The sequence below is a fragment of the Trachypithecus francoisi genome, unplaced genomic scaffold (genome assembly GCF_009764315.1).
Source record: "Trachypithecus francoisi isolate TF-2019V2 unplaced genomic scaffold, Tfra_2.0 Contig00705, whole genome shotgun sequence".
Lineage (NCBI taxonomy): Eukaryota > Metazoa > Chordata > Mammalia > Primates > Cercopithecidae > Trachypithecus > Trachypithecus francoisi.
The window spans coordinates 1-13,647 of NW_022680833.1; the positions used below are offsets into that span (position 1 = coordinate 1).

General features: G+C 42.4%; 1 protein-coding gene across 1 annotated transcript; it reads right to left on the reverse strand.

Moving 5' to 3' along the window:
- Window positions 1-21: 21 nt before the first annotated feature.
- LOC117087929 (importin subunit alpha-1-like) lies at window positions 22-10,710 on the reverse strand. The gene is given in 11 exon segments (XM_033218745.1): window positions 22-334; window positions 585-611; window positions 614-823; window positions 1,195-1,458; window positions 1,559-1,653; window positions 1,910-2,178; window positions 3,317-3,405; window positions 6,260-6,397; window positions 6,546-6,643; window positions 9,919-10,050; window positions 10,355-10,710. Coding segments are annotated over 9 exon segments (1,353 nt in total). The 5' UTR covers window positions 6,621-6,643; window positions 9,919-10,050; window positions 10,355-10,710; the 3' UTR covers window positions 22-148.
- Between the last annotated feature and the right edge of the window lie 2,937 nt (window positions 10,711-13,647).

The window sequence follows — 13,647 nt, forward strand, 5'->3', positions numbered from 1 at the left end:
TTTAATCAAAGGTGTGGCCCACCTAAACAGGCTTTCCGAATCTTTGGCTTACTAGTGAGTAAACTTACAACAGCTGCCCTCTCCCAGGTCTAAATAGTAAACTGATTATTATCAAGTCCAAATTCAAACAAAGCCACCTAGATAGGACTTACATGAAAGATATTTGAAATGGCATCCAGGATAATAGAATAATCTTGGTATCTTTTGCAGTTAAGAGGTTCATCAACGGTTCTATTATGCCACAGTGAACGAGGTACACAATCTGCTCAACTGTTCCACCACTAGTATAGTTGGTCACGGCCCATACAGCCTCCTTTTTTGTCTTAAAATCTGCCTATTCAACATAAGGAAATGGTTTTATTTCAGAACAGTCGCACAAATAAGATTCCAAGAGTACTTTTTCACAAAAACAATGACTGAAAGGACCAAGGTTCTATCCAACCTTAAGTGAAAGGGGTTCCTGGGTATCTTTCAGCAAAGGACTCCAAGTAGAACCCAAGATTCTTGCACATGAAGAAGCTTATCAAGCACAGCTTTCTATAAATACTAAAAAATAACTTGATTAAATCCTAAGACTTCATTACCTTAGAGAGAACACTAACAAGGAATGGAATGGGACTAATCCATGATTCACAACTTGCTGTATCTGGTCCTGACGGCCAGCTGTGATGTTTGACATTGTCCATGTAGCTTCCTTCTGAATGTTAGTTTTGGGGTTGGTGAGCAGGCTGGGAAAGACAGCGAGTACTCCTGCATCAGTCACAACCTGAGTCTGTTCATCTGTACCAGTGACAATATTCCCTATGGCTCTTAAGGCAGGAGTCTGAAAAGGAAAAATTGTTGATGCTGGTTACCTTATTTTTTCTCAGCACTTCAGAAATTCTGTACCCAGGCAGGAGTGCAATGGCATGATCTCGGCTCACTGCAGCCTCCGCCTCCCGGGTTCAAGCAATTCTCCTGCCTTGGGATTAAAGTGCACGCCACCACGTCCAGTTAATTTCTTTGTATTTTTAGTAGAGATGGGGTTTCACCATGTTGGCCAGGCTGGTCTCGAACTCCTGACCTCAGCTGATCCACCTGCCTCAGTCTCCCAAAGTGCTGGGATTATACGGGATTATACAGGCGTGAGCCACCGCGCCCAGCCCTGACCATGCTTCTTATACTTATGTCCTAATCTACAAGTAAATAATTTACCACAATTGGCAATTCAGAAGCTCCTAGAAGCTTCACAAGTTGGGGCACAACTCCTGTTTTCACAACCATGTCAATTCGTTCATTCGGACCGTCAGTAAGGTAGGAAATAGCCCAGCAGGTATCCGCTAATACTTCTGGGTCATCATGATGCAGGAGCCGAACTAAGGTAGGAAGAATCTGCTCAACAGCATCTATTGGGGGTGCAGGATTCTTGTTGCGGCAAAGATTTGAAAGTGTCCAGGTAAGATTATGTAAGTAGCCACACTAAGGGAAAAAAAATAGGCAATGAGAGGTTCTGTCTTTTGAGAAGATGGGGGAAATTAGAATGAAGAAGTGAGTAACTTTATTCATGGTAGTAACTTACTGCTAAAGATGACATATCAGGAACCGCAAGGAGAGCCAGCAGTGGGTCAACTGCACCATACTTAATAACCAAGTCTCGGAACACTGAGCCGTCACCTGAAAAAAAAGGCAAGATTAATTTTATTACCTTGTCCAACACCATCAACGTTCAGTGACTGAATGCACCAGCAAAAACTCCCAAACGTACTTAGATGCCCCTCTGCTGCCTTTGTAAAGACAACACTTTCATTCCTAATAACGACTTGAAAGCAAGCTCAAAACTTGACAAAGTCGCTATTATTTATAACAAGGCCTTTCTTCCAACTCATTACGCTTAGATACATTCAGTCAAAAGAACTTCAAGTCCAAGTACCTGCAATGTTTCCTAGAGCCCAGACGGCTTGTTCACTGATGTGAGCATGGGGAGATGCCAACAGAGAGATGAATGCTGGGATGGCACCTCCATCTACCACAGCCTTGGTCTGTTCTGATGTCCCAGACGCAATGTTTGTGAGTGCCCAAGCAGACTCAAACTGAATGGGACTACAATCAGTTCTGCCCAAGAAGGACACAAATTTTGGAATCAAACCAGCCCAGATTATGCTGTCTATGGAGGGCTGTTTTCCTCCAGAAAGTAGTTTCCTAAAGGGGAACAAAAAGAAAAAAGTTGAAAGTGATTAAGAAAAGGAGTTTGTGTAAAAACCAATTTAAAATACAATTCAAGAGTTTAGAACTTCAGACAACCTTTTAAGTAAATCACCAAATGCTGAGACATTCTGGAACCTGAGAGAAGCTGAACAGATTACATGTACAGTACTATGTATGTGGTATAATTAACTATCATTTTTCCAAAAATTAATGTTGATTACCCTCCTCTGCAGCCCTGCAGAAATCTTCTACAGATCTTGTCACTTTTTTAAAAAACTTTTGACAATCTGACAGAGTTATACTCTCATTATTAATTGAATTTGTTCTCCCTGATAGTTGTGGTTAAGCACTTTTTGCTTTTTTGAGACAGGATCTCACTCCACCCAGGCTAGAGTGCAGTGCCACGATCACAGCTCACTGCAGCCTCGACCTCCTGGGCTCAAGTGATCCTCCCACCTCAGCCTCCTTAGTAGCTGGGACTACAAGTGTGTACCACCACACCCGGATAATTTTTTTTATTTTTCATAGAGACAGGGTCTCACCAGGTTGCCCAGGCTGGTCTCAAACTCCTGGGCTCAAGTAACCCACCCTTTGGCCTCGCAAAGTGCTGGGATTATAGGCATGAGTCACCGCGCCCAGCCTAGAACTTTTTAATCATTTACCATTGAAATTTGTTCTGTCAAGCTATAAAAATTATTAATCCTTTCTATTATATCATAACTATCTGTGTATGATGGGAGGCAAAGGTCAAATTATACTTACCTCCTAAATGGATCTATCATTCTAAATACATGTCTCAATCCCACTTACTATTTATTTCTTCCTTTCCCTGCCAGTGACTTGAAACATTACTTTGATAAAAACTTTATGGGCAGGTGCAATGGCACACACCTGTAATCCCAGCACTTCAGGAGGCTGAGGTGAGAGGATTGCTTGAACCCAGGCATTCGGGACCAGCCTGGGAATAGCAAGGCTGCCCTCTCAAAAAAATTAATAAATAAGAAACTATTTGGCTTATGGCTGGCTGACCTAATCTTTCCTTACGCTATCTGTCTGTCCATCCCTGCCTACCCCCAAAAAATCTAAAAACACGAATTTGTTAGGTTACCCATGCTATCGCAGACAGACTTACCTGGCAGCTGGAGTAGCTTGGAGTTGATTTTCCACATTGCTGCTATTTACACCTTTGACAATGTCATCAACAGACCAATTTACAGTGCCCTAGAAGAAAAATGAAATTTTGCACCTTATCATTAAGATTAAATACAAACAATAAAATCTACACTTACCACTGTGAAGGCAAGTATAAACATTGTTGGGCTTATAGCCAGCTACTAAAAATTTAGCCCTACATTTAATTTTGCCTGTTAAATATTCATTATTTTATATGTAGAACAGTTTCCAAACTTGGTGTCAGGACTCACTGGAGTCTCAAGTTATGGAATATCCAGGTGTTTTGTTGCTAAAAAAGGCAGCTTTGAACAATTTAAAAAACGAACTAGAAGGCCAGGCACGGTGGCTCACACCTGTAATCCTAGCACTTTGGGAGGCTCAGGAGGGAGGATGGGTTGAGCTCAGGAGTTCGAGACCAGCCTGAGCAACATAATGAGACCTCCCCACCCTACAAAAAAAATTAACAAAAAATTATCCAGGCACGGTGGTGTGCACCTGTCACCATGCAAGATCTTGTCTCAAAAAAAAAAAAAAAAAAAAAACAGAGCAAACTGAAGATTATTCCTACATTAATCTGAATCACTTGCATTCAGATATACTTTGAGAGAGAAAGACATGAAGTTATAAGCAACATTCTGAGGATTTTCATATCTAATTTTATAATCTATGTATGCCCACGGACATAAATGTGTTATGTGTGGCCAGGCTCGGTGGCTCACACCTGTAATCCCAGCACTTTGGGAGGCCGAGGTGGGTGGATCACCTGAGGTCAGGCATTCGAGACCAGACTGGGAAACATGGTGAATCCCCATCTCTACTACAAATGCAAAAATTAGCCAGGCATGGTGGCGGGCCCCTGTAATCCCAGCTACTCAGGAGGAGGTGGCAGGAGAATCGCTTGAATCCAGGAGGCAGAGGCTGCAGTGAGCTGAGATCACGTCACTGCACTCCAGCCTGGGCAGCAGAGCAAGACCCATCCCCTGCACCCTATAAAAAAAAAATGTTTTATGTTGTGAATCACAGTAGAAAGGAGGTTTGAGAACCAGTGCTACCCGTAATTTAAAAAGACAGTACCCCTGTCTCTCCAGGAGCCTGATGCCTCACAGAGGAAATGTGACAAGCAGACAAACAGCATAAAACAAATGGTAAATAGATGGGCTACACAGCATTTACTCCCCATTTTGGGTACAGAACCAGGGCACTAGAGAATCCTGGGAAAGGAGTGTCTTTCCTGCTAGGCTAAGGAGTACTATAAGGAGAAGATGAGCTTTGAGTATTACTCACCTCTATTAGTGTTAGTATCCTAGAAATAGAACATAGGTAGTATTAATAAAAAAAAAAAAAAAGATAAATGTGGAGTGCTAAAGGGCTAAAGGAAGCATAATGTGGCTGCGCGCAGTGGTTCATACCTGTAATCCCAGAATTTTGGGAGGCCGAGGTGGGCGGATCACCTGAGGTCAGGAGCTTGACACCAGCCTGGCCAACATAGCGAAACCCCGTCTCTACTAAAAAAAAAAGAAAATTAATTGGGCATGGTGGTGCGTGCCTATAATCCCAGCTAATCGGGAGGTTGAGGCACGAGTATTACTTGCATCCAGGAGGCAGAGGTTACAGTGAGCCAAGATGGCACCATTGCACTCCAGCCTCAATGACAGAGTGAGGCTTTGTCTCAAAAAAAAGAAAAAAAAAAAAAAAAAGGAAGCATATTGAGCATATTGTGAGAAAAAGAAGTAAGAAAGTGCCCAGTTATCTTTGGAAGATGAAAGATAAATTTGAGAATCTAAGATAGGTCTACTTTGTGGAAGGCCTTCATGGAGTATGGATGATGATGATGATAATGATGATGATGATGATGATTATTTAGACAGAGTTTTGCGCTTGTTGCCCAGGCTGGAGTGCAGTGGTGCAATCTTGGCTCACTGCAACCTCCGCCTCCCAGGTTCAAGCGATTCTCCTGCCTCAACTTCCCAAGTAACTGGGATTACAGGCACCCACCACCACGCCCAGCTAATTTTTTTGTATCTTTAGTAGAGATAGGGTTTCACCACGTTGGCCAGGCTGGTCTCAAACTCCTGACTTCAGATGATCTACCCACCTTGGCCTCCCAAAATGCTGGGATTACAGGTGTGAGCCACCGTGCCTGGTCAGAGTATGGATTTTTATTTTTAGAGACAGGGCACAGAAAGAAGGAAATGATAAATTAGGAGGCTACTGTAAATATTTCAGGAGGAAAGTCCTGAACAAAGCTGATGACAAATACAAAAAAAAAATAGAGACTAACAAAAATAGCAGAAATAAACCAGAAATGGGCTGGACGTGGTGGCTCACACCTGTAATTTCAGCACTTCAGGAGGCCCAGGTGGGCAGATAACAAGGTCAGGAGTTCAAGACCAGCCTGGCCAACATGGTGAAACGCTGTCTCTACTAAAAATACAAAAATTAGCCAAGCGTGGTGGTGCGTACCTGTTATCCCAGCTACTTGGGAGTCTGAGTCAGGAGAATTGCTTGAAACTAGGAGGCGGAGGCTACAGTGAGCCAAGATTGTGCCACTGCACTCCAGCCTGGGCAACAGAGCAAGACTCCATGTAGGAAAAAGAAAAAAGAAATAAACCAGAAACTGGTTGGCTCTGGACACAGTGGTCAGGTCAAGGTACCCAGCTAGCAGCTAGAAATGCAGGGAAGTCTGAAGGAAGGTCAGAGCTAAAGGAAGATCCTAAATCAGCTTCAGTGGATTATGGAAGGCAGGAAAGAAGACAATTACTAATTGCGAACAGAGAAAAAGATCTTCACAGATAGTTACAACCATAAGACTAGAAATGTTAAGTTTACTTGAATTTCTAAGAAAAGTTCCTACTGATTTTCTGGATTTCACATAACTCATACACTAAAATACATGGTTTACCTGGTTGTTGCGGTTTTCCTGCAGCAGAGAAGTAGCAACACCAGGAAATGAGCTTACGTTTCTCCTCTTCAGCATCTGGTCATCCTTCTTAGCTTTCCTCAGCTCCACACTGACCTCTATTCTGCGACGCCTCATTTCCTTGAGAAAAGATAACATGCCGTTTCACCTATCATATCAGTTTTTGTTGCTAAGTGAGGGCATTTTTTAAAAATCCCTAAGTTTTCACCCCTTTCCAAATGTCCTCCCATTTAAACACCACCACAGGAAAGCAACAGAATGTACTCACTGTACTGTCTTTTCCCTTGTTCTTGAATCTGTGAAGATGGGGAGCTGGTGTATTAGCATTCTCGTTGGTGGACATGGTTATGAGACAAAGGGAGAAAGCTAAAAGATGGGGGGAGAGAAACATATTTCCTTTATCATTTTCCTTTGTCAATAATAGTACCAAATAAGAATTGAATTATCAAGCATCTACTGAATCCACACCTGTATACTAGAGAGGGGATCACCATGTTTTCAGCACTATGAAATAGCTTTACCCAAAGGGGAACTGTCCCCCTTCCCTCTGAAGGGCTGAGACTTCCTGGAGAGGGCTGTCCATCAGAAATAGAATGCAAGCTATATAAATAGAAATTTCCTAGTAGTCATTTTTTGTTTTGCTTTGTTTTGAGACAGAGTCTCACTCTGTCGCCCAGGCTGGAGTGCAGTAGCATGACCTCGGCTCACTGCAACCTCTGCCTCCCAGGTTCAAGTGATTCTCCTGCCTCAGCCTCCCAAGTAGCTGGGACTATAGGCGTGTGCCACCATATCCGGCTAAGTTTTTTATTTTTATTAGAGATGGGATTTCGCCATGTTGGCCAGGTGGGTCTCAAACTCCTGACCTCAGGCGATCCACCCACCTTGGCCTCCCAAAGTGCTGGGATTATAGGCATGAGCCACCATGCCCAGCCAAAAAAAATTCAAAATTAAAAAAAAAACAATAAATCATAATGAACTTAGACAAAAATATCTTCTTGGCATCTAATGAGATGATCAAAAGGTTTCCTTTCTTTGACTTTTTGCTTTTTGAGACAGTGTCTTGCTCTGTTGCCCAGGCTGGAGTGCAGTAGTGCGATCTCAGCTCATTGCAACCTCTGCCTCCCGGGTTCAAGCGAGTCTCCTGTCTCAGCCTCCTAGTAGCTGGGACTACAGGCGTGCACCACTTGCCCCACTAATTTTTGTATTTTTAGTAGAGATGGGGTTTCACCATGTTGACCAAGCTGGTCTTAAACTCCTGGGCTCAAGTGATCCAATCACCTTGGCCACCCAAAGTGCTGGGATTACAGGCATGAGCCACCAGGTCCAGCCTTTCTTTGACTTCTTAAAATAGTAGGGTATTAGTAATCTCCTAGTATTGGAGATTGGTGTCTAAGGTGAAGCCAGTTTAGCATGGTTTCTTATTCTTTAAATTTACTCCTGAATATATCTGCATCCCAATGTTTTGAGATTTCTTATAGACATACCTATTGCTATTAATTATTATAATAAATATTAATAAATGAGACAGGGCCATAATTTTCTATTTGTCTATTTCTATTTATCAAGTTTTCTAACAGCTTCACACTAACAGAAACAATAATCTGTAAAATTTCCTCCTTTTTCTATTCTGGTAGAAAAGTTTAGAAAGAACTATCTGGTTCCCGAAACTTAAGAAAAACCTTATGAAATCATCTGGTCCTGCCATCACCTTAATGACAGGTGCAGTGATAAACAACAGAAATCCTTCTCCTGCCTGAGTGTGGCTTCTGCCCTACTAAGGACTGAGATCACTGTGGCATCCTTCCCAACCCTTCCCCCACCCAAAGGGAGCTCGGTGGGCCCCTTTCTGTGGCGGTGGGGATGGAAGGTGGCGCACAATCGGGTGGGGACTTCTATTCCACCATCTTGCTTCACTCCTTCTAGGTGGACCCCTGTCTTTGTGGATGTAGGAAACCTGAATACTATATTAGTGGACCCTGTGAAGGCTTTAAAATTCTAAGTTCTAGTAAAAGAGAATCAGAAATATTGGTTAGTATACCTCTTTTTTTAATTCTTGATATTGGTTATTTGTGCTGTATTATTTTTTCCCCCCTTGATAATCTTATCAGAGGCTTATAAAACATAATGGGATCTAAGGTATATTTCTTTTCTATTTCATCACGTTTGCTCATCTTTAATATTTTCTTTCTTTAGGTTGGTTCCTTGAGATGTACCCCTAGCTAATTAATTTGCAGTTTTTCTTTTCTAACATAAGCATTAACGGCTAGCAACTTCTCCTAGGAAGTCTAATTGCATCTCACAAATTTCAATATATGTAGTACTTTCATGAACATCCAGATCAAAATGTTTTCTGGTTTTCATTATGATTTACATTTGAGCACTATTTATTTAGAAGTATATTTCTTACATTTCAAGCATATAGCCCTTGCATTTCTTTAAAATTTTACAAATGTCTATATCCCTAAACAATACTGTAACATTGTGTCATCACACACGCTTTTAAACTCTACACATATGTATGTAGTATATACATTTTTCCTTATGTGTTTTTAGTGATGAAACTGTTTTCTCTTTTTTAAAATTTTTATTTTATCTTAGATTCAAGGAGTCTATGTGCACTGGGGGGAACTGGGTTTCTAGTTACTCATTACCCGTATAGTAAACACTGTACGCAGTAGGTAATTTTTCAACCCTTGTGCCTCTCCCACCCTCTCCAGATGTTTTCATTCTATTGTAAACTTACGAGATTCAGTCTCGACACTTGTTGCTCTAGTGTGTTTTTCACTGCTACGTAACAGTCCATTATGAAATAACACAATTTAAACATGCCTGATTATGAGTACTTAGGAATTATTTCCAAATTTCGCCATTATGAAATAATATTCTAAGGAACACTCTGCTACAATATCTTCTCATGTACACAGGGTAAAAGTTTCTCTACAGTATCAGGAAGGAGTCAAATTGCATTTTTAACTTTGTTTTTGTCAAACCATTCTCTAAAATGTTATAGCAACCATTGCACTAATTGCTCTGTTATCAGAAATGTATCATGACTATAATCCCAACAGTTTGGTAGGCTGAGGCAGGCAGGTCGCTTGAGCCTAGAGTTAGAGAACAGCCTGGGCAACATAATGAGACCCTGTGTCTACAAAAAATACAAAAATTAGGTAGGCATAGTGGAATGCGTCTGTAGTCCCAACTATTTGGGAGGCTGAGGTAAGAGGACAACCTTAGCTCAGGGAGGTCAGGGCTGCAGTGAGCTGTGATGGCACCACTGCACTCCAGCCTGGGTGACAGACAAAAAATTAGCCGGACGTGGTGGCGGGCACCTATAATCCTAGCTACTTTGGAGGCTGAGGCAGGAGAATCATTTGAACTCAAGAGGTGGAGGTTGCAGTGAGCTGAGATTGTGCCACTGCACACCAGCCCAGGCAACAGTGCAAGACTCTGTCTCAAAAAAAAAAAAAAAGAAAGAACTAATAATATTCATTCATGTTTTACAATTTATATAGGAAGAAAATGAGGCCAAAAGTAAAGTCTTTAATATGGTCTCTTAAATACATTAGCTTTCATTATTAATAGGCTAGTATTTCAAAAGGGAGTCCAATATTCATCATTTACAAGGCTTAGAATGCACTTACCTGGTATGTCCTAAAGATTCTCGCCATATTGGTAGCATCACAGCTGGTTTAACTGCACACTCCAAAACGGCTAAAGCCAATGCAAATTCTCTGGGTTTGCTACACATCTGAACTGCCTTGATCCAATTTGCCCTGTATTTCAGAAGAAATGAAAGAAATTATTTCACTACATTGACCTTAAATTAAAAGCACAATAGTTGTAACTTTGGCCTCCATCTGATTCCAGGGATAAAGACTCTAACTCCTAGAAATCCTCCAAATAGTGGTGTTGGTTCAGTAAGTTAGAAGTACACTCATGCCTCTAACGTCCTGTCTGTTGACCACATTGACTTCATTCAACTCATTGGTAATGACGTTTTCAAGCGCACATCTACAACAATCATTTTCTAAACATTTAATATATCTACAGCAATAAATTAACCTTAGTTTCCTTTACCTATGTGATGCCCAATTGGGATGAAGAAAGGATGAAGGGATGTTGTTTTCCAATTGGGTGATAGTCAGTCTCAGAGTAGATATGGTAAGAACTTTGGACCCATGGACAGAACCGTTCCATTTGAACTCTCCTGCTGGAGTCAGACAGAAGTTATGTGCAAGATGCCTTCTCTTATCATGATCTTCTCTGTGCTGGTGTTCATTCAAAGCAAATGAATTGGTGGAGTATTGATTGTGGTAGACGCGATACTTCCCTTCTTGACCCAATTTAAGATAATTGTTGATATTTCCTTTCATGACCACTTCCTTTTTGATGCTCAACCGTGAAATTTCTCCTTGAGATTTAACTACCAGTACCTGACCAAAAACATAAACAGACTGCGTTATTTATGTCAATCAAAGATGTAAATTTCATCTGATCAACTGTCTTAGTAAGTTAAGATAAATAGAACTTTTGAAGTCTAAAAGCTAAGTTAAGAGTTAAAGCTAATTGTTTACAATTAAACAACCAAGATATGCCTGCAGAAAGAAAACTAACACATATTAAGTTCCTATTACATGTTAGATACTATTTTTCACTGCTTTCATGTGTTAATATTTCAAATATACACATGAAACCATGCATATAAATTACTCACCTACCATTTTCTCAAGTTTTTCAAGTTTATTCTTAAGGGAAAAAGAAGGGCACTGGATGTACTCTCTCCCCAAAAACATATTCCTAAAAACACCCTTTCAGGTCCTCTTATCATTCCAGCTATAGTAAGACCCCATGGATACTTCAAAATAGTATTTTCAAACAGTTTGTCCCAACTCTTTAGTGACTATAAAATAAATAGTGGATCTTATTCAGTTTTTTAAAAAATAAAATGTAATGCAGCCAGGCACAGTGGCTCATGCCTGTAATCCCAGCACTTTGGGAGGCCAAGGCAGGCAGATCATGAGGTCAGTAGATTGAGACCACTCTGGCCAACATGGTGAGACCTCATCTCAACTAAAAATACAAAAAAATTCGCTGGGCATGGTGGCATGTGCCTGTAGTCCCAGCTACTTGGGAGGCTGAGGCAGGAGAATGGCTTGAATGAGGGAGGCGGAGGTTGTAGTGAACCGAGATTGCACCACTACACTCCAGCCTGGGCAACAGAGCAAGACTCCATCTCAAAAAAAAAAAAAAAAAAAATGTAATGCAGTAGGCTAACACAGAAAATATCAGAATGCTTCCCACATAATAAGGCAAAACAGTATTTCAGAAAGCTTTCGAATATGTGTACTGGGCTGCTATGAAAAAATGTGTATGTGACTGAGGGTCAGAGTCAAAAAGAAGTATGAAAGGCACTGCTTTTAAGCAATTGCTGTGATGTTAAGAACATCATTTATTCTTTCATATCTACCCTGCAAATAATTCTCGAATATCGGAGACACAGTTGGGGCCATGTCCTGTCACCATGGCTGGCTGAAGGGCAGAGATACCGACTCCTAGCTCTGATCCCATTGTTCATGATCAGAGCTGGGATGCCATGCTGTCCTATCCACAGTGCTCTGCTATCAATGGGTAAGCCTCATCCTTTAGCTGCAGGTTCACCTGAAGTGATCATAGCTAGAACTGGGCAGTGAATCACCTACAGTTATTTAATAAACTATAAAACCCAAAATAGCCTACTCATATGTGTAAAGAAGGCTTTAATTCTTTAGAATTATATGTAGAATAAAACTGATCATGTAGTAAGAAATTGTATTAGTCATTTATAGCATTTTTATGCCTTGACTGAAATTTGGGTTTGCAACTATACTTAGAAAGCCTAATGCTTTCAATCTTGTTACCTAGTACAGCTTTGGAAATAGAGAAAATACAATTCAAAAATAGGTCTACAAATTTCTACAAATTTCCAGCCCCTATTTATCACATGTTCTCCAGGACAGAAACTGGGTCTCCCTTTACCCATCCCGGCTGGCCCAGAGTTGTACATCCAGGGGTAGGATCAGGGGACCCGGGGGTGACCCCACAGGGTCCTGGGCCTCAAGCCTCAGTAGGCTTTGGGGAGCCGTGCCTAATTCAGCCCTCTGATTCTGATGGAAGTGGTTTGGACCAGGGCCGGGGCATGTGTTTAATTTTAAAGCTCCTTGAGTGATTTGACTGCAGCCCAGGCGAGGTGTCAAGGCTCAGTGTAATCTTTTTTTTTTTGGTATGGAGTCTCACTCTGTCACCCAGGCTGGAGGGCAGTGGCTCAGTCTCAGCTCACTGCAATCTCTACCTCCAAGGCTCAAGTGATTCTCCTGCCTCAGCCTCCTGAGTAGCTGGGATTACAGGTGCCTGCCACCATACCCAGCTAATTTTTGTATTTTTAGTAGAGACGGGGTTTCATTGTGTTGGCCAGGCTGGTCTCGGACTCCTGACCTCAAGTGATCTGCCCGCCTGGGCCTCCCAAAACACTGGGACTACAGGCATGAACAGCCGGCTGGCTCAGTGTAATCTTATTGCAAGGATGTGGGGGGAGATTCCAAACGTAATGGTTTTAGGTGAGACTGTTTTCTTGGGGCAGAAGCTTCCATTGATTCAAAGGGAAGAAGAGTGGAGCTGGAGTCCAGAGACTCGGGCTCTTGTCTAGGCTCTACTTCAGCTTCTCGCCAAGCAGCTGCTTAAATTTCTGGGCCTCAGTTTCTTCGTCTGTAGAACACAGCTGTCAACCCTACCCCGTCACAGGGCTGCTTCTATGAAAGAGCCGAGCGGGCCCTGGGTTCCCACACCCATGGGGATGGGGAAAAAGCAGGCCTGCACTTCTGCTTTTCTGATTTTGGGTTTCAACTGGGTGCCCTCAGCTCTGGACTCCATTCCCAGCCTCTGGGTGACCTCATGGGGCTGCCTGCATGGCCTGCTCCTCCAGGGCAGGGTGGGAGCTGGGGTGGGGCCTCCTCAGGGCTCACACTGCCTGTGCTCTAAGTAACGTTGGCAGAGACCCAGCAGGGCCACTGGGGCCAGGAGGGATCAGAAATGGTCCACAAGGGGCCAAGCGTGTTGGCTCACACCTGTAATCCCAGCACTTTCGGAAGCTGAGGCAGGAGGATCACTTGAGGTCAGGAGTTTCAGACCAGCCTGGCCAACATAGTGAAACCCTGTCTCTAACAAAAATACAAAACTTAGCTGGGTGTGGTGGTGTGTGCCTGTAGTCCCAGCTACTCGGGAGGCTGAGGCAGAAGAATTGCTTGAACCTGGGAGGCAGAGGTCACAGTGAGCCAAGATCACACCACTGCACTCCAGCCTGGGCAACAGAGCGAGACTCTGTACCCCACACACAC